At 39.7% G+C, this 27,003-nt stretch overlaps 2 protein-coding genes and 1 long non-coding RNA gene across 18 annotated transcripts in view; 2 read left to right on the plus strand and 1 right to left on the minus strand.

Moving 5' to 3' along the window:
- The window catches only part of ANKRD44 (ankyrin repeat domain 44), a 129,840-nt gene extending 104,147 nt beyond the window's left edge, over positions 1 to 25,693 (plus strand). For 12 of the 15 annotated variants that reach the window (XM_030277784.4, XM_030277785.4, XM_041717433.2 and 9 more), the window contains 12 exons: positions 5,008 to 5,079; positions 6,348 to 6,549; positions 10,406 to 10,484; positions 11,562 to 11,679; positions 12,339 to 12,555; positions 13,230 to 13,317; positions 14,166 to 14,249; positions 15,521 to 15,666; positions 16,505 to 16,587; positions 17,724 to 17,806; positions 18,889 to 18,980; positions 21,168 to 25,693. In XM_030277784.4, the coding sequence (XP_030133644.3) occupies positions 5,008 to 5,079; positions 6,348 to 6,549; positions 10,406 to 10,484; positions 11,562 to 11,679; positions 12,339 to 12,555; positions 13,230 to 13,317; positions 14,166 to 14,249; positions 15,521 to 15,666; positions 16,505 to 16,587; positions 17,724 to 17,806; positions 18,889 to 18,980; positions 21,168 to 21,433 (1,530 nt within the window). In that variant the 3' untranslated portion in view covers positions 21,434 to 25,693. Of the gene's footprint in view, positions 1 to 5,007; positions 5,080 to 6,347; positions 6,550 to 10,405; positions 10,485 to 11,561; positions 11,680 to 12,338; positions 12,556 to 13,229; positions 13,318 to 14,165; positions 14,250 to 15,520; positions 15,667 to 16,504; positions 16,588 to 17,723; positions 17,807 to 18,888; positions 18,981 to 19,284; positions 19,357 to 21,167 lie in introns of all 15 variants that reach the window. The other 3 variants (XM_032749457.3, XM_030277793.4, XM_032749458.3) reach the window with 2 other exon arrangements.
- On the minus strand, positions 1,909 to 26,374 carry LOC115496004 (uncharacterized). 2 transcript variants are annotated; one of them, XR_012057026.1, is made up of 5 exons: positions 26,248 to 26,374; positions 8,442 to 8,671; positions 7,207 to 7,292; positions 6,810 to 6,935; positions 1,909 to 4,467 (listed from the first exon to the last, which is right to left on the minus strand). It is a non-coding gene; the product is annotated as an uncharacterized lncRNA (long non-coding RNA). The 2 variants fall into 2 exon arrangements; XR_012057025.1 differs by lacking the exon at positions 26,248 to 26,374 and having other exon boundaries at positions 8,442 to 8,921.
- The window catches only part of PGAP1 (post-GPI attachment to proteins inositol deacylase 1), a 34,602-nt gene continuing 33,966 nt past the window's right edge, over positions 26,368 to 27,003 (plus strand). Inside the window, 2 exon segments of the mRNA XM_030277795.4 lie at positions 26,368 to 26,502; positions 26,504 to 26,713. Of these exon segments, the coding sequence (XP_030133655.4) occupies positions 26,368 to 26,502; positions 26,504 to 26,713 (345 nt within the window).

The raw sequence follows: 27,003 nt of genomic DNA on the forward strand, positions 1-27,003 counted from the left end.
AAATATAAGCCTTCCTATACCTTTTGCACACCTGTATGATTTGCAAAAGTTTCTTTGGCTAAGAGAGTCTTTAAAGCAAAGCATGAGGTTTTACAGAACCTCTGAGGTAGAATTTCTGGCCAGAAAGAAGTATGTTAAATGTAATTTAAGTGTGAAAGTCCCAGGTTCAAACCTCTGCTCTAACAAAGGAACTGGACTTCTACATCCCAAGGAGTAACCAACATATTATGCAGGCTGGTACTGGGGGTGATCTCTCACTCTCATTTGGAGCTGTTCTGCATTGTTTAAATACTTACTGGGTGACAATCACCTGACCCTATGACCCACTGAGTATGGCACTCCTATGGCTTAACATGAAATGATTTTGTATGGAGTGGAAGAGCTCCAAGAGAAGATCAGTGCCCCAGCTGAGAACAGCCCAGGGCCCTGGAGCCTGCTCGAGTTTCAGTTTTAGATATGTTTAAAGACCTGAACATTGTTCTCTTACATGCCAGGTAAGTGTCCTGTTTGCGTTCTGGTGGGTATTGGATACTTAAACTTGGTACTTGAGGAGTTGCATGGAGCTACTAACACATCCCTTCAGGCTCAGTCAGCCTAAGGTCTTGTGAAAATATTTCTTGCATAAGTTAATTTAACTTCACCCATATCTGTGCATGTGAATGAAATTGATGTCAATACTGATGAATTGGATTTTTAAAGCCTGATCTTAGGAAAACATTAGCATTAGGTTAAGAGGAGTATTGGTTTTAACCTGATCAAATTAAAACAATTTGTTCATGTGTATTTACAAATATGTAGAGAGCTTACAGGATTGCTTGTTCCCCTGAAGATATATTTGTGCCACTTCACCTTTGAATTTTTCATCAGTTAGGAATAATTCCAAGATTTTAAAATGTATTTCCCTGAGATAAAGAAGTACGGAGGTTCATTTTCCTGCTCTTTTCTGTATCATCAGAAACAGCTGATGAGGGTTTTCAATCTTGTCCTGGCTACATGCTGAAAAGCCTTCATTTAAAAGAAGCTGCTGGTAGCATGTTTTCCCAGAGCAGAGACAATTCTCTGTTGCAATTTATCAGGAAATATGAGATGCAAAGTGACACCTAGCTCATATATTTGTATTCAGTTCTGAAAGTGACATTAAAAATCATGACTAATTGCCAGTTCTGAATGACCTTGTAAGTGATCAGCAGCATCGCTGCAGAATTGTTGCAGAAGAGCAGTGTCCAGCTGTTCCTTCTGTCTTTATTGCCTTTTGATCAGCTTTTCACATGTGTGGATATTTCTGAACACTGTTAGATTAATAACTTTTCAGAGTAAAGGCCATTTTTAGAATATACACAGCCAATCTAATGCTTTGCCATTTTACAATTTGCATGAAGAGCACCAAACTGCAGGGGTTCAGCAGCAGTACTGCCAGTGTGTGTGCTGGAATGTCAGAGCTGCCTTAATAAAACAGTAACACTCCCAAAAGAAAATTCTCTTTAACTTCAGTGCCAGTGAGCACCAGCCTGGGCCATAACTATTGGGAGTGCACTGAAGTGGCTGTGCCTGGAGGTGCCTGTGCATGATGGCTTGGACAGGATCACATGTTCTGTGCTCTTTGAGGGTTTGAGATAGTGCCCATCATTTCATTGTCTATGGCTTGGAGTTTCTTTTGACTCCTGCTTCAAAAAGTGTAGCTTAAACCTTTTATGCATGATGAAAGTATTATCTCTTTTTCTGCTTAATGGTAATTTTGAATTACTGACATGCTCCATAAAGCTGCTTTTTTTTTTTTTTTTTTTTTTTTTTTTTAAATACCAGAGCTGAATTTTAGCATATATTATGAGGACAATCACAGGAAGTATCCTGAATCATTAACTGGCATATCTGAATGGTCCAAAAATGAAGGGGGGAACCCACACTGTATCTTGCCATAGAGTCATTTATTATAACCACAAAATAAAATCAAGCAGCAAATCCTCTTGTGCCTGTAAATACCCTTACTGCACAAATGAAATGTGCAAACTGTAGAAGTTATTCATCTTCATGCTGAGCTAGGGAAGAGAAGAGAGTTTATAACAGCAACCTTTTAGTGCTGTTAGTTTGTAAGACTAGAACTGAATAATTGCTGTTTAGTCTTAGTCTGCATCTCCCAAAGCATTTATGTTCCTGTTCCTGAGTCTGAAGAAGACTTCACAAAATTACTTACAGAATTAAATGATGCTGTCACAGGAAGTGAAAGGGTCATGCTGGGAATTCCCCAGAGGCAGAAGGAGAAGAAGGGTACCCTTGCCTTTAGAAAGGTTTTGATCTGCCCACAGGGGAATGGTGCCCCTGTCACACAGGGTCTTTGCACAATTCTGACAAATCTGTGGCAGTCGATACAGAGAAATGCAATCTGCTACAAGGCAGCCTTTTAAAGTCCCAAAAAATAAGAAATGCAGTATGCTGGGACATTGTCCAGTCAGCCACCAGTAACAATGGTAATTGATAAACTGTTGGTAATTCATGCTTATTTGTCTGTCTTTGGTGAAATGCAGCTCCACAGGCAGGGATGGATTGCAGCACAGCAGACATGCTGGGATTGCTCTGTGAGCTGTGTGGGATTTAAGCTTCCATGGCTGCCAGGACAAATGATTCCGAATGATAAATTTACCATTTTAAAAACAGATGCAACTATGGATAGCTTCTTCAAGTATAATGGAACTAGAGTCCCCCAAGGACACACTATCCTATGTGTTATTATAGAAAATATATGTAATTTAGTATAAAAGCATCATAGAACCATAGAAACACTGGTAAAATGGGAGAATTTTTGGTGACTTGGACTTGGTATTTTTTATCTCTTTGTACATTATGTTTACCATTCAAGTGACTTAATTGTTACAAAACAATGCTTGACAAGGAAAGCCAAAAAAGAAAAATTATTAGTGATGTGTCTTTTATCTTCCTCTTCTTGTTCTCCTTTCTAATTGCTCCTCTTGCAGTGTATGGCTCTGTTTCTGAGAGCTTCCAGGTTTGCTATCAAATTCATGTTTGCACTTGACTTTATGATGGAGATATTCAGCCTTATGACTAATAAGCTCATTAAGCCTGGTCTGCACCAGCTAAGCTGCTTTGACTAAGCCATGGAGATGCCTTTTGTGAGGGGCTTTCCAATCCCACTATTTGTGCCTTTAGAGCCTTAATTTTGTCAATTTTCTGTGTGGTTTTTTTCATCTATTTGAAAGGCAATTATCTGCCTTGTTCCTGGAGACTTTTGGAGCCTTCTGACAGGTGAAGGGAGGTATTTACTTGCTATGATTTTGATCCTGGAATTTCAACATGGTGATGAGAAATGTAATTAAAGATTATTAAATTAGTCTGCTGTGCTGGCCTCATGGACACAGACTAAAGGCCAGTATCAGGTAGGCAGGGGAGCAGGCTTAGTGCCTGGGTTTGTTTGGTGGGATTTTTTAGCTTGTTTACTCACTAGAGAATATCAGATGCATTTGTGTATTCATAGCTGGCTACAGCTTCATCCTGTTCACAGCTCTCTTATATAAGAGAAGAACAGTATTTTAACTGGAGGTGGTTCTACATGGGAGCACCAAATGCATTTCTTAACTCTGCCCCAAACCTACCAAGAAACTGGTGGGAGGCTTGATTTTTTTCCCCCCCGTAGCTGCAGGGACGTGTTAAAATTTGCATTACCTGTTAATACACACACCTACTTGCTTATGATTTTTATCAACACATAGTCTTGACATATTGCTAGGCACAAAATATACAAGTAAACTAGATTACTGCCTCATTTTCTAGCTTTTCCATAGGATTCAGGTTATTTGCCTTGCTGAATAAGATTTGTAACACCTTATGCATTATTAAGGCTAATTTATATTGCAGACTAAGTTGTTACACTAATAGTTCAGGCCTACATGAGTGTTTAGGAATATGCCATCACCTTGCAGCACAGACAAGCCCTTTGTAGCCTTTCATGGTCTCTTTTGAGAACTTTCCGTGTTGTTATAGCCTAAAATTGTCCAGACTGTCACAAAAACTTACATTCTTATTTTTCTGTCTTCTGATTAATTTCTTAGTGTCTTAAAAAAAACCCAGAAACCAAACCAGCCAACCAACCAAATGAAAAACCTTAAAAAAGACTGAAAAATGTACTTGTAGCCTTAGAAACATTACAAGTCAGTTTTAGCTGACTGTCATGCTTTTCTTCCTTTTATGCAGTCTCCCATTGGTGATTTTCTGTGAAATGCTAATTTCCAGTCCCAAAGGCTTGTGGAGACCAACTCTGAGTAATTATTAAGCAAAAGTCCATGCACATGAGCAGTGCCACTCAACAAATGTTGAATTTTCAATTACATTCTCGACACTGTGTGATTTTCCTTGAAGCCTCAGCTGGATAAGTTGTCAAGGTTCATGTCCTGTTGTGGAGTGGTACTTTTCCATAGCTCCTCCTTCTAGATGGATGGAAATGTCCTTGGTTTTAAGCTGTAAAATGAAGAGGATTATACAAATTTATTACTAGATATTACTGGATGCTTGTAAGAGTTCTGGGACATGTTGCATTTTGGAAGACTGTCATTGCAGGAGCAGATTGTTCTTTCAGTCAATTTTATAATTTATCAGTGATTCACAGCTCAGTTATAATTATTCCCAGTGCTAATTATGTGTCAGAATTACCCAAAACACTGTATCAGACATGGCTTGCACATGCTGTATAATCATGAAACTGAGCTTTCTCCAGTGTAAATTTACTGCGGGCTCTATCCTACAAAGCCTGCTCCTTTCTCACCCAAGCAGGCCCCAAGATGTCATGAAAACTAATTAATCAGGTTAAGGATGTTCATGACAAGCTTTAAACTGGTTTTATAGCTTTACCCTGTGCAGAAAAGCTTGAAAATACTTCGCAATCCTTCAATAATTACTGTGGCCAAAATATATCGTTGCTGATTTATAGATTTATAGTCCATGAAAATTTATCCTGTCTCATGTAAAAATGTTTTAAGACTTTATTTTTTTTCTTCCCAGCTTCTGGAAAAAACAAACAATATGTTTGAGGAATCTGATTCTGCAGCTACAAAAAGTCCTTTGCATTTAGCTGTAAGTATGAGATGTGTAAAGCATTTGATCAGTGTCTCCTAGAACAGCTCTTTAATCTCTGTCTTTGAAGCAAGTTTAATGTGGGCTTGTTTTGAAAAGGGTGGGAAGGGATGTAACAAAGCCAGGTTCTGGGCTGGAATCGTTAATTAAGTTTTAGGCAGTTGAAGCTCTTGGCTCTTCCCAACTCTAACACTTGAGCAAGAAGATGACACAGACACTGAAGTGAAGTTAAATGGAAATTCACACTTGTATTTAGAACTACTTTAAAAATATGTGGCCAAAGCTTGACTGTAGGCTTTGCTCATGGAATGAGATTCTCTGATGTTCTGGAGGAGAGGTGCAGTGCAAAAACCCTTTGGTATGCAGCAGGGTGTGGGACAGTGTTCAAAGCCCAGCTGTGCCCTGAGAATGCTATGGAGAATGGCATATCACAACAGGATCCAGCAGAGATGGCCTCAGAGATAACAACTGTTCCCCTGTCCCAAGAGCTCAAGATTCATGATTCCTCTTCCCAGTTTTCTTGTGCAGAACCACAGAATAGCTGGGGTTGAGATGGACCTCTGGAGATCGAGTCCCAGGTCTGTGGTAAAAGTAGAATCAGCTAGAGCAGATTTTTTCAGGGCTGTGTCCCATCACATTTTGAATGTCTTTAGGCATGGAGAGAGAATTCACAGCTTCAACTCTGAAAATACTAACTATACAACTGTATGTAAATAAAAAGGATGCTCTGAGTATGACAGTGAAAAGAAGAGGGCAGGCCCTACAAAGCTGAACAAAACATTTCCGATTTCTGGCACTGTCCACTGTGTTTTTGCAATGCCACCTGTGTTTGTACTGTTGGCCCCAGTGTGGCTGTAGGTCTGGAAGTGCATCTGCTTGTCCACTGTAGTATTGCCTGAAATTTCCTCACTTTGGGTTGTACTAGAAGGTTAGAGCAAATCAAGATTTGTAAATTCTTTTCCTAAACTCTAGGAATATTTTAATTAAATAATTTAAATTTATTGAAGTAATAAATTTAGTCTAATTTTTAATTAATTAAATTAAATTTAAATTTGATTTAATTTTTCCAAAGTAATTTGGAAAAAAGTAATTCCAAAGTAATTTGGAAAAATCCTTTCTGGTTGAATAGAGAGTCATAAGGAATCAATAAACTAATTTCTGTTGTATTTAGGAGACATTGAAAGGGATGGATTTTATTCACAATTTATAGGAAAGGTCTTTGAAAGACAGGAGTTGTGTTCTTTACATGATCCATTTCATAATTCTAGGCCTATAATGGTCATCATCAAGCTCTGGAGGTACTTCTCCAGTCTCTGGTAGATCTGGATATTAAGGATGACAAGGGACGCACTGCTCTGGACTTGGCTGCGTTTAGAGGACATGCAGAGTGTGTGGAAGCTCTCATCAGCCAGGGTGCTTCTGTCACCGTCAAGGACAATGTCACCAAAAGGACCCCCCTCCATGCCTCAGGTGAGTGTGATCTTATGTTACCCTTGTGGTGTGAACCCTCCCACACCACAGCAGATACATTTACTTACCTGCAGTTGCTATGCGCATTTCTTCTAAAGGGAGGAACATTCTCACAGGTCCTGAGGAGTGATACTTGTTTGCTGATGTTGTACATTTAAACCCTTTTTCTTTTGTTTCATTCATCTTTTTTCCTGTATCCCTGTGGTTCAGTACTCCCTCACAGAGAATCCTTTATTTTTGCATACCACTACTGCTCTTACCTGCTTGCTTCTCTCTGTTACCACCTGCTCTTTGGGAGGTGTGATGTTTCCCTCATGACACCTTCTCTTGCTGCTTCTTCAGCCAAATAATCAGGGGAGGAGGGAGCACTTGCCTCACTGCTTCTCCTTTGGAAGAAAGGCAGAAAAATAGATATGGGCTCTGATTGGCAATGAAATTATTCTGGTGTTCAAAACTTACAACCATTTGCAGTGGCAGCACCACAGAAATGCATCCCCCTCTTTCAGGCTCCTCCTCCTCCTGAGCCAGCCTGTGAGCTTGCACTTGCTGGCAGCCTGCTCCTTTCCTCATGTGTGGGGTGTTAATTATGGAACCTGCAAAATCAGCTGGGAAGCATAGACTTTGTCATTTATTTGAAGGTTATTATTTGACAGGTACCTGTCAGGTAAATATGCAGAGATGCCAAAGGGACTGTGTCTCCTCTGCTGTTCCAGGAGAGGCTCCGTACAGGGTAGCAGTGGCCTCTAGTGGGAACGAAAATTAATACCACGTGGATAATTGATTCAGGACCAGACTTAATTGTCTTCCTGCTTATCTTTTAATCTTACTGAAATGCATATATATTCTGTAGTATCAGTTTATTCTGTGTATATGATAATGTTAGTGCAATCTAGAAACCTAAGGTTAAATAGACTTACCAAATTTGTCTGCAGTACTAAAGGAAATGCTCATAATAGACCACACTGCATACTAAAAATGCTTCATGTCTGCTTAAATTTTGCATCAGATCTCAGCACATTTCTCCCCATGATAAAAAATGACGGTTTAGTTAATTTAAATCAATATTAGTGCTACCACAAAACTAAGCTGTGGCAGTGAAGAGCTTTCCCTGTAGTTACTTCAAAAATATCTTGGGATCTGATGTGAACAAGGTGTGACTTTGTCTGGTACATCATCACATCATTTAAATAAATGCAAATATTTGCATTTATTTTAAAAAGTGGCTATAGTGACAAGAGTTTCCAGTTGTCACAACTGAACTGTGAAGGTTCTTCAGTACTGAGAAAAGTCAATGGTAACAAAGCCATATTTTTCTTAACAGCTCTGACTTAAAATACTAATCTGTTGAATAAATCTGTTGAGTAAATTGAGTAAATTTGTTCAGTAGAAGATGTTATTTTAATACACACCTTTCTTACCTTCACATAAATTCACATTGTGTTCCCCCCGCCCCTTTTTATTTGTTTTTTAATCACCTCCCTCACTGTAGTATTGAGTGCCTTCCATGTGAAACCAGTAGGAAGATTTATTGCAGACTTTTCTGGTCCATTATGCTTTTTGCTTCTCAGACTAAAAAGCATTCCTAGGAGTGCAACTAAATTGTTCTTTAAGTTTGCAGTGAAGCAAAATAAGTCAGATAGATATGTCTTAAAAACAAACAAACAAACACATATACAAAAAAAACCCAACCAAGAAAAAAGGCAAAAAAATCCTACCCAGGAATGAGACACAAAAGGGAACATGTACCTTGAGCAGAATGGAAAGTAATGCACAGATGGGTTGAGTATTTGAACTCCCTAATAAAGGAAATTCACCACTGTCATGGATTTGAAAGCTTTCAATGTGAGTTAAGTGCACTTTGGGTAAATATTTGTTAAGACAACGTTTAGAACCTTCCATTCAGAAGCTCTGTAGTGTTCTGTGGAAATGATCTCTGGAGTAAAGCTCCTTCCACCACCTGCTCTAGACGTGCCCTTGCAGCGTGCCCGTTTCCACACTGCTGTTCCTAAGGAAGCGCCTTGGTCAGGAGTGTCTGCGTGAGGCCGGTGCCGCGGGTGGGAGCTCGCCTGTGGCTGCTCTGTTCAGCCTCTCTGTGCTGCCAGTGTGGGAGGGCAGGTGGTGCCTGTTGAGAAATCAAACAGAATTCTTGCTGAATTATTCCCTTGAGTGCCAGTGTGCATTTGCATGCACCAAAGTGAGCACTGTGCACTGGGAAAAACAAGAAGGCAAGGTGTCCCCATCCCCTTAAGCTTGTGTGCCCTCATTCCTTCTAATGACACCGGCACAGCTGCTGAACACTGGGCTCAGGAGGCCTCAAGTGGTGGATTGGATGACGGAATTCTTCACATTTGTGTCAGTAAAGGGATTTGTGACTTGAGAACCCACCTAATGAAGTGTTCATTTTTTCTGTCTCTCCCCATGAAGTAATAGACTTCCTCTGGCCTCATAACATGGTGGATTTCCTTCACCTAAATGATATGTTCCCTGGGTAATTTTATTACCGGCAGCCTCTCCTCTGGCTAGCCTGGGGAATCCATTGCAAATGTTCCCCTAGTGTTATTGTGGGTCTGTTGGCAAAACTAATGTTCCCTGCAGGGTCCATAATGTTTAACAATCACTGGGTCAGCTCCTAGGAGTTTCTGGGAGTATCTGTTCTAAAACTCATTTACCAAAATCATTTTCAAACATCTTTGTTAATAAGTCACGATTTATCTTCCTCCTGCTGGGAGAAAGAACAGACCTTTATTCCCCGTCCCCCCCACAAGCTAGTGAATCACCAGCCCTGCAGAACTGTTTACATGTTATGTATATGTCATTACTTAGTGGTAAATAACTAAAAATGCCTTTTATTTTTCTGGGTAAATCAACTAAGATTATTTTTGGATGAGTAACTTGTATGTGATGATGTGCACCGGTTTGTCTGCCAGCATGATGTGACATAGGTGGTGTCCAAGGGTTTTGCCTCAGCCCACAGGGTGTAGGCAGTGTGAATGCATGACTTGCTGTAATAAGAACACAACATATATCTACTGAGCACAGGAATTGTTTTTCAAAGAAGAAAATATCTGTCTCTTCATCCCATGAAAGTCTGAAGCCTTAAAGCCAGCTAACACACAGATGGGGTTCAGTGTCAGGCCCTACAGAATGTAGTGACTCAAAGCTGTTTCCTAGCAGAATGGGTTACATTAAAAAAAAAAAAACAAAACAAGAAAACAAACAAACAAACAAAAAACCAAACCAAACCAAAAAAAAACCCACCAAAATATCCCCCCTTAGCAAAAGCCCCAAAACCCCAAACACTACTAAACCCAAATGTTTTTGATAAGTCTTTTTTTTTTATAAAATGGATAAACTCAAAGGGAAATTTAGTCTCTGGTGTTATGTAAGTTTATGAATATGACATTTGTATCATTGGTCATTCTTTGCAGATTTTTTTTTTTCATAGCAGCACTGAAGTACTCACTTGTACAGTGCAGATAAAATTAAGGAGCCCTGACAATGTATTTCCTACTGTGTTCCAACCCTGAGCGCAGAAAGCCTTGCCTGCCTGCTCAGTCTGGAGGATTTTGAAATGCTGTCTGCACTAGAAAGATTTAGTAGAAATCTTCTCAGTAGTGAATATCACAATTTCTGTTTTACTCATTTGGGATTTTTGCATCTAAGAGAACTAATCCTCATCTTCATGAAGTCAAGGGAAAAACAGCTTACCATTTCACTGGCAAGTTAAATGAAAATTGGGGAAATGTTGATCTCTAATATGGTGGAGTGTTTTCCTTGTTTATAAGGACATTTCTTATCCCTAAGCATTCCGAAGGACAAGTATCTGAAATTAAACATAGGTTTTTTTCCTTTATAGTCATTAATGGCCATACACCTTGTTTACGGTTGTTGCTGGAAGTCACAGACAACCCTGATGTGACAGACGCCAAAGGACAGTAAGTTTTCTTTGTGAGCTTTTTTTTTTCCCAGCTCTGTAATTCAAATAGCATCTCATATTTCTCACAAAAAAGTACTTATTTGAAATACTGTATTTCCTGCACTTCTCCTCGTAGAATTTGGCAGAGATTACAAAGTACACATTCAGTTGATGTAAGCCATGTGGAAAGGACTAATCATTAATCTTAGCCTCTGCTTCATACTTTAAACAGTCTTTTATAGATGTTGAGGGCCAGATTCAATAAAAAATGAACAGGCTCCTGAGCTGTTTCTATAAAGTCTTCTTCTTTCTAAAACGTTGCTCTTCTAGGTTTTATTTGGTACATTACACTGGTGCAGTGGGACACAGTGTTTATTTGAGGTGACACATGCATCTGAGATGTTCCTACAAAACCTTTAGTTCTTAAATGGCAGTTATAGAGGGAGGATAAGATATATTTTTAAAGTGAAAATGTAAATGGTTTAAGAAACTCATTTGGGGTATCTGGAACCGATAATGTTGTACATATAATGTCTGCACATTTAATTTCAAATGGTATTAGTCTGCCTAAAAACAGATGGAGAAGAGATCTCTTTCAGAAGCAAATGAAAGATATGTTAGTCTAAATTTTAGGTTGAATATTTTCCTCATGTCGCTTCATGCCCCTTAAGCAAATGTACAGCATTTGCAAAAGAAATACTTTGGGTCATTGTCATCTTGGTAACATGCATTCACAAGACTGTGAATGCATGTAAAACTTATAAAACTTGTGTGTATTGTAAAACTCGTGTGTCACTGGAGGTAACAGTAATTGTAGGATATTGAGAGAACAGATTGTCTTGAATGGTGTTGCTCTGTAAACTGCTTACAAGTGGGTTTGTTACTATTTCAGTCGTGGCAGTCAGTTGTTAAGCATCTTAATATTTTTATACAAAAGGTCTTCACTCAGGTGTCATATATGACTATGGGGAAAAGAACCGGGTTTGTGGGTAGGAGTGGCAAGAAATGCAGAGCTTCCTGATTTCTCTGTGTAAGTTAGCAGTATTAGTATGCCATTTTATAGCTATGACTGCTCTGGTTTTCTTTTTTTCCCTAGAACTCCGCTAATGCTTGCAGTGGCATATGGGCACGTTGATGCTGTTTCTTTATTACTTGAAAAAGAAGCATCTGTAGATGCAGCTGATCTCCTGGGATGCACAGCTTTACATCGAGGGGTGACTTAAGTTTTATAATCCTTTATTATTTGTTTTGCTCTGACTACAACTCACTTATAAGTACATGGATATTTAAATCTAGAGAACACTGTAAATGACTGGAAACATGACCAAGCATAAACAATGAGATACAAAGCAAGTCACATCTGCTCTTAGTAATGCCTTGTTTTTATTTCACATTTGCATTAATTAATTAGGCAGAATAATGATTAGACCACTTTTTTTTTTCTCTAGACACTTTTTAATAGCAGTCATTATTCTTCTAACTGACCAGCTTGAGAATAATGCAAATAATTTTTTGAAAGATCTGGCCAGTAGTTACTTTCATTTTTCCTGGAACGGTGCAAGTATGTCCTATAAGTTTTTTCTAGAAGCAGTGAAACGAGGCAGATCTAATCTTTTTCAGTCCAGCTTGACTAAGCTAGGCTTTCCTAGCTAAGTCTAGCTACTTAGCCAGTGTGGATGCAAGGGATGATATTTATACAGAACTTTATGATAACTGCAGTGAGCAGTTCAGCAGGTGAGCAAAGGGGCTCTCACCTCTGACTGCTGAATTCCATCCACACCATTTCATGTTCACAGGCATCAAATCACATTTCATATTTCCAGGGCAAGAATCTGTGTTACATCAACCTCTTTACTCGTTTCTTTGTTACCAGATCATGACTGGGCATGAAGAATGTGTTCAGATGCTGTTAGAGAAAGAAGTCTCTATTTTGTGTAGAGATGCCAGAGGCAGGACACCTCTGCACTTTGCAGCAGCCCGGGGTCACGCCACGTGGCTGAGCGAGCTACTGCAGGTGGCACTTTCCGAGGAGGACTGCAGCCTGAAGGACAACCAGGGCTACACGCCCCTGCACTGGGCTTCTTACAATGGTAAGGCTCTCCTGGGGTACTGCCCTGCTCAAGGGTGGCCTCAGCTGTGGGGAAACCTGGTGGAGGAGCTTGAAATGAAGAGGCAAATTATCCCTGTGTGCTGTCTGTGGTTAGCATTCCCTACATACACCCTTCAGTTCAGAGGCCAGGGAAATTCCAGCAGTACCTCCCAGGGACTTTGCAGCTCATTTGCTCCAAGTCACAAGAAGCCAGGATGAAATTCTGGTTTTATTCATGTCCATGCTGAAATTAATTTCTGTGTGACCAGGAATGCTCCTTTGAGCTCTTGGTGCAAGAGGCCATGTGAATAGATGGATATTCTGAACTGAACTGATTATTCCAAACTGGATAATCTGAACTAGTTGCTTATATAATGACAAAGCTTCTCCGTACTGACATTTAAGCTTTGGATGTAATGCAGCACACATGACGTCACATTAAAAAAAAACTTATTTTCTTTCCTTTTTTCTCAATAAATGCTAATATTAGCCTAGATATCTCTTGCTGCTGCCATATAATTCTAAAAATCCTCTCATTTATCACATAAGGGCTTATATACACATCATGTTCAATTTTGAACTTAAAAGTGTTAGATTCCAACCTGTATAAGCCAAGTATGAATTAAGTGAACTACCTGCTTTGTGCAACACAGTGAAATATCTGCTCTCTCACAGGTCATGAAAACTGCATAGAGGTACTATTGGAACAAAAACTTTTCCACAAGTTTGATGGTAATAGCTTCTCTCCATTGCACTGTGCTGTGTAAGTAGAAATCTCCAGTAACAATTGCATGTTGCTTTAGGATATGTCTGCAGAATGAGACTAAAGCAAGCTTTTTTGGAAATTATTTGCATGAGCAATGATTCTAAAGCTTATCACTTGAAATAAAATTCTTTGTGGCTGAAACATATTATTTTAAATCAGAATTTCTAGTAATAGCTTTGAAACAAATTTCAGCACTCATATTATTTTAAATGAGTATACAATTCTCAAGCCTATTAAAATGTGTGCAATTTAAACATATGCGTAAATTTAAAATGAAAATAGCTTTTAATCCAATGTGGAAGTGGATTATACTATGTGTCCATTACTGTTACTAAATACTGTTCATTTTCATAAAGAAATGAGACAAATTAGCAAACCACAGAAAAAGTATTAATTGAACACATCCATCAAATCAAAGTACTAAATGTGTGAGTTGGAAGAGATGTGGGTTTCAGTACCTTAAACATTAGAATAAATCTCTCTTCATATAAGTGTCTATGACTGAGCTCTTTCCAGGCCCATATGTGTTTGACATACGGACTAAGGATTTTAAGATATTAAGGTTTTAATCTTAGCTTTGTTCTGGACTTTGAAATTACCTTTGTGCATAGTGAATTAAGGATCAGCTTTGCTTTAGAGACTGAAATTCATCGTAGCAGACGCAGTTTGGTTAAATGGAGAGATGATGGATATGCAGAAATGTGACTAAAAGCATTAAGACAAAGGCATATTAGGATGAATTAGAAATAACCACTGAGAAATATGAATGGGAAGTCAAGTAAACCTATACTGGAAAGTGGAAAAATGTGTAGACATGCCTTTTAAAAATGTATTTTCTTTGGCAGAATCAATGATCATGAAAACTGTGCATCCCTACTCATTGGAGCCATAGATGCCAGCATTGTCAATTGTGAAGATGACAAAGGAAGGTAATAGTTCCTCGAACAAATTGCATCTCGTTACTCCATTTGGTATTTTTCATATTTTTTTCTGAACCTCTGGCACTAATCCTTATCTGTTATGGCTGAGTAAAGACTTGTCATGCTGACTCTTTCAGACAGCAGTTTACACCGCAGCACTGGTAAAAGGTGCCTCACTTGAAGCAAGAATATGAAGTATTCGGTGTCAGAGTGCATATGAAAAAAATATAAAAGTAATTGTATTTTGTTTGTTTGTTTAGAACAGCTATGGCTATAGACCATTTCCCTGGACCTGTTTTCTTTGTTAAATGTTTAAACACATTTATCTTTACTAAATGGAATGATACTGTGTACATACAGAAAAGTGGTTAGTAGTTTCCATAATTATGTTGGTATTCTCCATTCTCCATATTATGTTGGTATTCTCAGAGCACACAACTGAGACTATCTATGCAGCATAAGAAAACTATTACAGCAAGAGATGGGCATTCAGACCAATCCTTCATTTGTCACACTGAGAAGCTCCTCACCATATATGTATATATTTAAAATTGCCAAAATTCTAAAAACTGAACACTTATTGTTTTCTTTAATCAAAACAAATTTAATACCCTCAATAACAGCGATTACATTATTCTGTGAGGGTAAGAGCGCCTCACCTTTGCTGATAAGCAAAACAGAAGCAGCACTGAGCTTGGCTGTGTACCAACTATCTTTTGTCTCTAGTAGTCACCCTTCTGACCCAAAATGCCAAAGAGCCACAGTGAATGAATTCCAATGTCTATGTTTTGTAGAAACTGATAACCTTCAAAGTGGATTTAATTCCTTCAGCCTTTTATAGTACTGCTGTTACTTGTGGCTTGTTGCTGCAGTATCTTATTTTGACTACAATTCAAAATATTTTCGTTTTATTAAATAATGGATATGTTCTTTTCAAACCTCCTAACTGAGGCTTGCTATAAAAAAAAAAAAAAAGGTAAAATCAGATTAATAAGGATGAGGGATTGTACTGCCTTTCGTGTTACACAATATGCTTTATTAAAATAAATAGGCAGCTAATACAAGATTCTTCACAGTGTCATATCTCCATACTATCATATCCACCTTTGGAGACTGAAAATATAATTTTACTTACTTCAGCTGCTGCTACTACAACCTTCTTGTGGCGATAACTTGAATTTGATAGGAAAAAGCCCTAAAATCTCTCGCACTTGGATGTTTTTGGGGAGGTGGGGACCGTGCCCCTCTTTAGCAGAGCCGTGTGGGTGTTGCTCCCGCAGGACGCCCCTGCATGCCGCAGCCTTCGCCGACCACGTGGAGTGCCTGCAGCTGCTGCTGAGCCACAGCGCGCAGGTGAACGCGGCCGACCGCGCGGGCAGGACGCCGCTGATGATGGCAGCGCACGGCGGGCACCTGGGCGCCGTCGGTGAGTGCAGCCCTGCCCCTGCCCTCTGCTCCTGCCCTTCTGCCCCACGGGGTAATCCTGGCATCCTGGGGAAACTGGGCAAGGAAAATGGATCATGTGGATAATGCCCTTTTGCAGGAAGAAAGCTTTTCATCCATTAGAAAATACTACTTCTCTGCAGTCTTGGTGAACGTTTGCAGTAACAAATTTCAGTCTTTTTTCCTCCAAAGAGCACACTGTTAAGAGCACGAGGGCAGTAGTAATTCTATTCTCTTGTTTACTTCCTTGATTTTGAGGAGCAGTAAATCTGCATGAGTGAAAAAGATTATGTAAGCTTTTCCTGTCCTGTTTTATAGGAAGCCCCATTCTTGAAAAGGCAGCTCTCAGCAGCTGCTTTTTCCAGGCTAGACTATGTGCCACAGGCACACAGACTGGGGACCTTATGGGCTTTGCAGAATTCCCTTTCTCTAGCTTCAACAGCACAGACTGCACCCCAAGTTCTTTATATCCCCTTAGTACTCTCAAAGCAGGACTTGCAGTCATCCTGAGGCAGAGGTAATTCAGGCAAAAATTGTTGATCTGCAAATAGGGAAGTTCATCAATAAATAAAGATCTATATATTTTTGACAGTTTGGGGCACCACAAACAAGCTGTTAGTTCTGCATTTGCTTGTTGATTAACTGCACAAGATTAGTCTGTTTTTGTTCACTAATTTCATCATTATAAGGCTTACATCATATAAAGACTTAATTGATTAGCCTCTATACACATGTATATTGAAACAGTAATTTTTTTCCTCTCTTTTGACATGTTCATCTGCCCATTGGGTTTCTTCATTGATTTCTACTCTATACCTCAGACTTTTTGGTGAACATTGCCAAGGCTGACCTGACATTAAAAGACAAGGAGTTGAATACATCTTTGCACTTGGCTAGCAGTAAAGTAAGTCGAAGACCTCTCTGTGCTTTTATTCTCATCAGTCCATATGAATGTGTGTGTGTGTTCATGCTGCCAGGTTTTGTTCTGCAGTGGAAATGTGGTGATCACAGTTGAGGAGGTGAGGAAGGGAAAGTCTTGTCTGTTTTGAAGTATTGTACATTGAGAAATAGGGATGGCTCTTGTAACAGCTGAAACATAAGTGACACTAAAAGAAGTAAAGGAAACCCTTTAAGGTCTTACCAGATAATCTCACTGTAAAACAGCTTAACAGGTTCAATAAAAAAGAAAAATAAAATTATTTTTATCTATCTCCAATTCCTGTGAAAGGAGACCAGAATTTTCCCTTAACAAAGCAGGAGTGAGACCAGAGGTGTTGATTAGATGGGTGATGGTGTCTCTTCTTAAGCCTTCTTCCTATTAATTCCAGTTTCTACTGCTATTTCTGCAAGAAAAAATGCACAGAGGATTCCCTTTCCCTGGGCCTTTCTTTTGCTTCTATCCACAGATTGGATTCCCGTGTGATCATATTACTCCAGTTTCTGCAGACACATGAGCCTTGCTGAATTCTCAAGGTCCTTCAGGCAGCTGTTCCCTGCCAGGACTGTAGGCTCAGCATCTGCAACTTGCGGTGCAGAAACAGGATCAGAAATAAAGCCCAGATCTGTATTATTCTCAAAGCTCCATTGTTAAGAGCACTCTGACACTGAAAAGGTTTTCTAGCAGCTTATTAATAATACAGAAAGGCATTTAAAGACCCACAAAGTGTGGTATTCGTTTCTGAGATGAAAGCATCCTCTGTCACTGTGTGGTTCTGATAAATCATCCACTGAATGTTCACTCAAGAGCAAACACAGCATTCTCTGAAAGCTGAGGAAGTGAATTCATATTTAATGAATGCAGGGTTGAAAGACAGGTGAATGTCTACATTTCTAAATGTGCTAAAACATCCCAGCAGTGGTGGTTCACAAATGGTATTTTGAGACTCACTTAGTTCACCTTCTACATAGGCTTAATGAGCAGCGTCTTTTGTATTTCAAGTTGAGTTATTAAATTTCTCTTTTATTATGTAACATTTCTTTTGTCTCAGTTTCAAACTCCTCATCAAATTACCATTTTTGGTTTTTTTCCCCTGACTACAGGGTCATGAAAAATGTGCCTTGTTAATACTTGACAAGATCCAAGAACAGAGCCTTATTAATGCAAAAAATAATGCATTGCAGACGTAAGTATAGTCTGATCCTCTCAAGTTCAGTTGATTTACCAGAATATTCCAGTTTACCATTTCAAATTCATGTCTCAGATTACCATATAGAACAGTAATGTTAATTTCTGTGTTTTTTTGAATGCTTTCCCTTGAAAAAGACACAAATTGTATTGCATTCTCACTTTTAATTTTGATTCTGTTGGTGCCATTTCTATGCATGATCTGGTGGAAAAAGTATATGAGGTAATTTGTTTGAAGACTGTATCAAAATGTATATTAATCATGTGAATGGGTAAGTATACATCTAGCATTTTATAGCTTTTTGAGCTTCACCCTAGATTTAAATAATTTATTTAGACTTGGACTTAAGGTGGTACATTTGGTTCTCAGAAGATTTTTTAGGTAATATTTTATGTGAAACTTCTGTCCATAGCATATGTTATCAGCTGCAAGTATTAGTTGGCATGGGGGAATTCCACCATAGGAGATTCAACCATGAGTTCAGGTGGCAGATCACCTAGAGCTTGCAGAAGAATTTATTCCATCTTAGCCCTTTTTTCCCTCCTCTTCCAACATGAAAATGTTTTTCCTGTCCTGCTAGCTGTCCCCAAACTGGAGCATTGGGTGCTGGGCCACCAAACGAGCAAACCAATGGCTATTTTTAATTTCCAGCTGCTCTGCAGTAACAGAGATTAGCAATTGAGTATTCAAGATAAAAAGGCAATACAATGATATTGAACAGCCTGTAGCAGCCAGAATTAAGAACAGAACACAGGCATCTCTTCAGTCTTGGATTCCTTTTCCTTTTAAACATCAATTGTGTGCTGCAAACAGTGCAAAAATGAGAACCTTTTAAATAAAGTCTTTAAGCTGGAAAGTATTAGGCAATCTTTATGTGCTTACATAAAAAAAAATCTTGTTTTATAGATGTGGAACATGACAATTATTTCAAAGACTGCAATAAAATCTAGTGTCTGTGATATAATTCTAATGATCCAAGGAAGGAAACCATTCTCTTTCAGATGCTGGGTATGCTTTAAGCATTTGTTTAGAAAAACTGTTGTAAACCAAAGTTGAATTTAGTTGTTATGTTTTTGTAGACCTCTTCATATTGCTGCACGAAATGGCTTAAAGATGGTGGTTGAAGAGTTGCTGGCCAAAGGGGCCTGTGTCCTGGCAGTAGATGAAAATGGTAAGTAAATGATACACTTTGACAGTCTTCAGTAGGACCCAACAGGTAATTTTAGAACAGACCAAAGCAATAGACTTAAAAGATGATGATAGACTTCATTGATGCTTTTATCCTTCCAAGAACAGACAATGAGTTGTGTGAGTACCTATTAAAAAAAAAATTAAAAATACACTTTCTTTAGTATAAGAATCTACTTTAAACATCACAGTGGTCCCTTTTACTGTTCATTTTGCATGTACTGTCAACAGCTAGTCTTTTTTAATGCCTGAGTGCAGTGGTAACTTGAATTTCCTAAACATGCAAGTGGCACCGGATAATTCTGACGCCTTGCAGAAGAATTAAGGAATTTGCATTCAATCAGCGCATGTTTTAATGGGTAGGAAGAAAACCATCAACATATGTTTGAGTGTGTCCCAGCTCATTCTGAGATCCAACCTTCTGCTTTCCAATTATCTGACCAAGATGCAATTAATTACTGTTGTCTCAGAAAAATACATAATTGGTTACTGAATTAAATAATTTTATTTCAGACTTCAATTAAGTCCTTCCCTAAAAATAATAAGGAACCAGAGAGGGATGTGATTCTACAATTATAGATTTAAAAAATTTCTTCCTGAAATAAGCTGGTTTTTCTTACAATACTAACTTCATGGCATTAATGTAACAATTTGGTACCTCCATCTTTCCATATCTGTAAAGTAACACTAAATAAAGTAACTACTCACCCATCACTGCAAGACATTTGAGATCTGTGGATGAAAAGAATTGACTGGTATTTACTATAAGCCAAATGCTACTTAGCTATACTTGCATGAATGACTTCCACAGAAATCATCTGACCCTAACCTCACTTTAGAGATAGAGGACAGAAAAATGAACCAGACTATCTTTTAACTACAGAATTGATCCTTAAAATAGTACACACGGGTCCAACTAATTTGTATGAAACAAATGAAAATTAAGTTTAAATTTTACATACATTTAGTTTTTCTAGGAACAGTACACACATTTTAAAAGAGACATGTTCAAGTAGAATCTTAGCATACTTACAGATCTAAAGAATATTAGCACTTGGAACACCCGGAACTGACATGGAAGAGGAAATGCACTGACTGAAATCAGTGCCTAAATGTGGGTATTTTGCAACAAAACTGTGTTCACTTTTTGCCTACTAAGTTCATCTGTGCTGCAGATCTTGGCTTCCTCGAGGCGGTAGGTACCAGAAGTGGCCACTGCCTCGTATTACTATTGCTGCAGTGCTGAAGATTTAAGCATCTGCAAAAGAGTTTTTCAGCTCTTAGCCTAAAAGGAGGATTTGTTGGAAAGGGCTGGAGTTCTGCACAGCAGCATGTAAAATGTACAGACAGGAAGTGTAATGAGCACACTGGCTTCCAGGGCTCATGTACATGAAGAGCTGCTTTAGGGCAGTGCTTGGACAGGACCCAAGTTAAACTGCAGTGAAGACAAGCTTCTAATAGCTCCCCCCGAGTCCTTTGTTTGACTGACATTGGAGTCATATTAGCTCTGTATTTGAAATGTATGCCATGCTTACTGAATACAGCTAATATTGTTCTAACACATTGAGTAACTAAATGTACAATGTACATGGATGTTTAGTTACTCAATGTACATTGAGTAACTAAACATCCATTTAGTCACACCTGCTATCCATGTACCCCCTGCACTGGTCTAATTCTTTTCTAATTTAATTCCTAAATAAACTACCTGCCAAGTTGAGTAGATACTCAACTGATCAATCTTTAAAATTGATGCTTATTAAATCAAAATTTTTTAAACTAATATGTTTCATGTTTAATGAAAGTTGTTCTCAGAATGAGACTCGTTCATACAGACAGAAACCGATGCCAGTTTCTGTGCCTGTTGCTGTAGTCCCTGTGTTCTGTATTGGCCGTGCTGTCTGTGCCGTAGAACTGTGTTTAGCGAGTGCTTTGGTTGACCTGGCGCAGTGCTTGCTGCCTGGTTTCACACAAGCAGTGCTTGTTGTGGTCCCGGTGACTGCGGTGCCCCCAGTGTCTCTCCCAGCATGTCCCGTGTGAGTGAGTAACACGCCTGGCATGTGTAACCCCATCCATGTCCCCACGGTGTCCCTAGAGATGTACCTGAGGAATGCTGGGTGCCCCAGGTGCCCTCAGTACTAACCATTGCCTTGTCTGCGTTTGTGCCCAGGTCATACGCCAGCCCTGGCTTGTGCTCCTAACAAAGACGTGGCTGACTGCCTGGCACTCATTTTGGCTACCATGATGCCTTTTTCTCCCTCCAGTTCAGTGACGGCTTTCAACTTCGCTTGTTTTAAAAAAGACAATTTGGGCAGGACGCACGTCTGCGATGGCTCCGCTATGGGTAGCATTAACTCTTACGATAAGCCCTTGAGTAATAACATAGGAACAGAGGATGGGTACAATGAAAATGATTCGGATTCTGAAACATTTTGACTTATTGGCATTTGAAAACTTTTTTCACTATTATTTCGTTTCAACTTTAATTTTTGTCCTTTTAAACAGCTTAAATCCCTCAGTTAGATCCTTAACTATAATTCTTGACAAGTAGGTATTGAAAGATTTGTAGTGTTCAAGAGAATCAAGCCTTTAAATAACAAAATTAGAGGGACTTACTGGAACATATTCCTATTAGCGTTCTGCAGCTTTTCAGTTTCCTTATTTCTTTAGGCCCAAAGTGCCCCCGTGGAAAGTCTCTACCTCTTATTTTAAGTAGAAAAAGGGAAAATGCCTTTTTTCTTTTTGACAGCACAAATTAACAGGGAAATGTTTGTAAGAGTTCTTTCATGTTTTAGCTGCACCTTTAGTGCACAATCCTATTTCCAGCATAGCCTTCATAGATTTGAGCATCACCCCATTCCTATGTTTGTCTGTTTCCTGCTTCCAGGGGCTCTGTTAATTAGATAATTTTTTTACATGAACCAAAGGTAAAGTTGTAATCTTAAAACTGCCTGTATTACTTTTCTACAGGAAATGAAACCTTTTACATTCTGCCTATTTTAAGCACTTAAACCTACAGAAGGCACTTTTTACAGTTCTTAGTTGCAGTACACAATTAGAAAAATGTAGTTGTTAACTCTTAAGGCCAAATTCTGCTCATCTCACCATATTTTCCCATGAACATCACTTCTGTAAAATGCTAACCACTTGGCCCTTATTTTTTTTCAATTCAGCACAAATGTTTATTTGCACTACAGAATTAGGGTCATTAGAAGTTTCTGTCACCTGAGCCATTAATCATGAATCCAGTACCAGAAAAGAAAGGGGAGAGGGAGAGAAATCAGGTGTAGACAAAGGTGTATGTAAAAGTTTATAATGATTTGCCAACTTAAATGGCGCTTTTTTCCTTTTCTATGGTTAAATAATTTATTTTTACTGTAAACAGTATTGAATTTTAAAATACTTTTGCCAGTGTTTGGATTAACAGAGCAAAGGTAAAGCAATGAAAGCGTAACACCAAAAGTTGAAATACCAAACACCAGAAACATAGCAGTGTACCGTGTAGGGGACCAGAGATAGATGCTAAAAAGCCTTTTGTCACCAGCTTTTAAAGCAGTGTCAACTTTGTGAATATGTTTACTCCTTCTGCCAAAGTTTCTAGGTCAAATGGACCCCGACCCTCCTCTGCAACAGATGTACAAAAGGAAGAATGAGACTTTGTAAACAAAAACAAAAAACACAAACAAAAACTATCATGAACTAACCAGCTGTACCAAGAGGACCAAAATGCTTCAGTAATTCAATTGAAGACTTTGCTACTTTTATTTTTTTGTTCAAATGTGAGTGACATAATGAAGTAGTTTTTTTCTAAATGATAAAAATATAAACTTTTGAGGTAAAAGTAGTCTTGAGTGAATTTTACATTTTATGACACAGGTTTCACGTTAACATTTTTAACTGATGATGTGTTGACCACAGGTGGGTTTTTTTCCCAGACTTAAGAATATGTTAATATACTTTTAATGTAAATGTGTTTATATTTATTTGAAATGATACAAATGCCCAGGAAAAATAACTATGGCTTGTTCTCCTAGTTAGCATTCATGCATACTGAAATGAAATGTGAATCTGACAAGACTGAGGAGCAAAAGGAAGGGTGGAGGCACACTGGGAGGGTGCCCACCTTGTACGGAATGCAAAGGTCCACTGTCTGTGTTGGGGAAAAGCAGAAAGCAAAGCACCCTCCTTTGTTCAAGAGCTTAAGAAGGATCCAGCCCCTTGCCAGACAGGTGGGAAAACCCACACAGCTGTGACAGAGAGGGGAGAGAAGGTGGCAGAGCATGGAGTCAGCTTGTCTCAGGCCTGTGTCTGTGCTGGGAGGGTGAGATGAGCTTCCTCGGTGCTCACTTTTGGCAGAGTAAAGGAAAAGTAAGGATTTGAATTTTAGTTGCAGGTTTTAGCCCTGTTCTGCTGGATTGTTGAAAATCTATTGGCATATTTCAGTTCTTTAATTAGGGGGAAAAAACGATATATTATTTTGCCTTACTAAAATAGAGCATTTTTTCCTTGAACGCTAGCAATTTTCCAAAGTTTACAACAAAAGAAACCCTCTTTTCTCTCAACTCTGTAGTTTCTACAATAGAATGACAGAGAACCTGAAACCTTGGTTTTCTCCTCAGAAAGAGCAGCAAATAAATTTTAATTGATTTTTCTTAGCATTTTTTCTTTTAAAAGTTGTAGAATAGCAATAACCACCTTACTTAAAACACTGAAAATAAGAGGAAAGAGCAATTGTTAAAATTTTCAATGGTGCGTGTTCCAAAATTAATAGTAATCCCAAATTTTGGGTTTTTTTAAATGTAGAAGGATGGCATTGAAAACAAACATATGGGGAATAGCTGCCACCTGTCTAACAGCAGAATCAGCATTTTAATCAGCATTAAATGTAGGCAGGCTCCTTGGCAGGATTAGTTCTAAGTCTCACCCTGAAAGACAAAAATTATGCTATCCTACATGACAGTGCTTCATTAAGAGAAAACCAACCCTCTTTATAAAATGTTATTTGAAGCAGCCATTTTAAAAGTTTCAGTATTTTTACCTGCTGCCATACAGTTACCAAAACATTTTCTAACTGCAATACCTCGTAATACTGGTAATTGTGTAATGCAACAGCTGCCTCTTAGTGCATCCCAAAAGCAGAGGTGATTTACTTGAGTCACGCTGGTCCTTCCAGGAGCCAAATCCAACCTTTTGCCATGAAACCCTACAATGCTGCCAGGATGCAGCATTCCAAAAAGCACAGGAACACAGGCTGTGCTCACACCTCCAGGGCGCTGCACAGTTCATGTTTTGAGGGCGCTGGATTTGGGAGGAAAGCTGCCACGAGTGAGACACTCGGAAGTGCTCAGTGTTGGCCTGTCCCACACCTCATGTGAGTTAGCAGAATCCCTTTTTTTTGTATGCTAGCACATTAATCTGTAATTTATCACATGTAGAAATCAATGCGTAGTTTAGGGCAAGTATATAAGCATGCGAGTAATGTTACTCTTGTAAATAATCTCCTTGCCTTTCTGTGGACTTCTTACAAGAGTAATCATACAGAATCGTTGCACTTATCCCTGGATCCTGCAACTTACAGTAGGTGGATTGGCAGGATCGTTTCATCCTGTATTTCAACCACAGCTGCAGGTGGAATCCAGAGCAGGATGGGCTCCCAAGTCTCTCTCATAAATACTGAGTAACAACCTCCGGACTGCCTGAAATAGCTGTGAAATAGCTCAGGGGATTTCTGTTCATCGCTACTAAAAGGGCACCATAATGTGTTTGGTACTTTTATGCAGTCGACAACTGCCAGGTTATTGAATTAGAACAAACACATGAAACGCATTGTTTATCCATTGTACTGTTGAGAAACTTGGTTATGTATTTGAGGATGATTTAAAAAAAATTGTGATTTTTATTCTTAGTCATGTAAGAAATATTAGAGTGCCTTTTTATATTTGTGTATAATGGAAATGTTTTGTGAAACTCGTCTTTTTTTTTCATTTGAGTGTAATAAAAGCAATATATTACCAGTAAATTTTCATTTCAGACCTTCTTTGAATGTATAAAGTGTTTCTTCTTTTCATATGTTCTACCTGCATTGAAATGAAAATTAATATGCTAAATTTCTATAGGAATAATGTATAATTTTCGCAGTGCTGAAAATGCTTTCTTATTACACAAAAAGTAAACTTAGGTCAGTGTTATAGGAAAGGGCGTTTTAAACTAGTGACAATCTTGAGTGTGTGTATAAAATGTAATTTTATGCATTTCTTATGCAGTGATCTACATATTAAAGCAAATATCTTATGTTTTGTAGGTTTTGTCTTCTATTTTATGCTTTAGCATGTGCAATATATCTTTACAAACCATGGTGATACGCATCTGGTGCCAGTGTTATATTTTGCATAACATTTGTAAGAAACTATATAAAACATTGTTTGATGGTTTCGGTGGGGTTTTGTCAGTATTGTTTGCTTTTGTAAACTGAAGTTTAGGGACTTGGGTAAATGTCACATATGAAATGAGGAAAAAAAACCTTCATTAATTGAATGACTTGGAATTCAACCTGAATCTTCTCAAGCACAGTTTAGTAACTTTTTAAACTACTGAATGCTGTATTAATGTAATAAAGAACCCTAACTGTAAACTACTATTGCAATGCATTCAGATGGTTATTTTTACAAATAAAAATGGTACAAATACAGTGGAAAACTGAGTAAATTTTTTTTCTTTTGGGGGGAGGCTTAAGTATTTAGCAGTGAAGATGAAAATGCAACTATTTCGTCCTTCCCTCATATGTAAATACCCCTTGCCCTAGAAAGCTCATATTGCTTTCTCTGTAGATCGGGGAATGTGGGGGAACAAAATAAACGATCGCAGTAATTTTTTTTTTTTTTTCACTCAGTCATTACTGCTTTCCCTGGTGAGCACCACCCGCACTGCTGGGTGTGCCCTGCAGCCGGCTGGGGCAGCAGTCCCACAGGGACTAAAATGCACCAGAGAGCTTAAAGATAGCGATGGTACGGTGTTAGAAGTACCCGAATTAAGCAAATAAACAGAACAAAAAAAAAAAAAAAACAAAAAAAAAAAACAACCCAAAAAAAAACCCCAAAAAAACCCACAAAAAAAAACCCACCAAAAAAAAAAAAAACCCAAAACACAAAAAAAAACCCCAAACAAAACAAAACCGGCCCCACAAAACCACATCCCCATCAGCGCTTTTTAGGCGGTGAGTGCCTGCAGCTGTATGTGCGTTTATCACTGACCGCTGCTCCGTGCGCGTTTGTTCGGCGGGGCTGGCCGTGCCCCGGGCCCCCGCGCCCCTCACGGTGCCGGCGCGGCGCCCTCCCCATCATGGCGGACCCGCCTGCCCCGCCCGCCGCGACATGGCGGGCGGGCCCCTCGGCCCGGCGGCCGCCCGACCTCCCCAACATGGCGGCCGCCCCCTGGCGCCGGCGGCGGCCGGGCTGAGGCGCCGGCCCGGCTGCCCTCCCGCTCCGCCTCCCGGGCGGCGGCGCTCCCGCCCCGCCCCGCCGTGCCCGTGTGCGCGGGGAGCAGCGCTCCGCTCCGCGGGGCGCCATGGGGCGGGCGGGCCGCCGGCTGCCCGCGCTGGCAGCGCTCTTCTACGGGGCGCTGGCGGCCCTGGTGCTGCTGGGCGTGCGGGACGTGATGTTCCTCTACGAGGAGAACCGGTGCAGCATGACCTACATGTACGAGTACCCCGAGTACCTGGTGAGTGCGACGGGGTGTAACAGGTGGCACCTGCGGCTCCCGGGGCGCTGCCGCCCGCCCCGGCGGAGCCCGGAGCCTGGGGCGCGGCTCCCCCGGGCAGGGAGAGCAGCCGCGGGCTGGGAACTCGGGGCTCGCTGGGGCGCAGAGCGGTGAATGGGCACTGGGCGTGAGCGGCGCCCGGCTGGCAGGACGCTGCTGTGCCCGCGTCGTGTGGCCGTGCCCCTCGGGGCGAGGGCGGCGGGAGCTGCCCACCTGTAACCAGCGGGGTCTGGGGCTGCCACCGTGCGAAA

The sequence above is a fragment of the Taeniopygia guttata genome, chromosome 7 (assembly GCF_048771995.1).
Source record: "Taeniopygia guttata chromosome 7, bTaeGut7.mat, whole genome shotgun sequence".
NCBI classification, from domain to species: Eukaryota; Metazoa; Chordata; class Aves; order Passeriformes; family Estrildidae; genus Taeniopygia; species Taeniopygia guttata.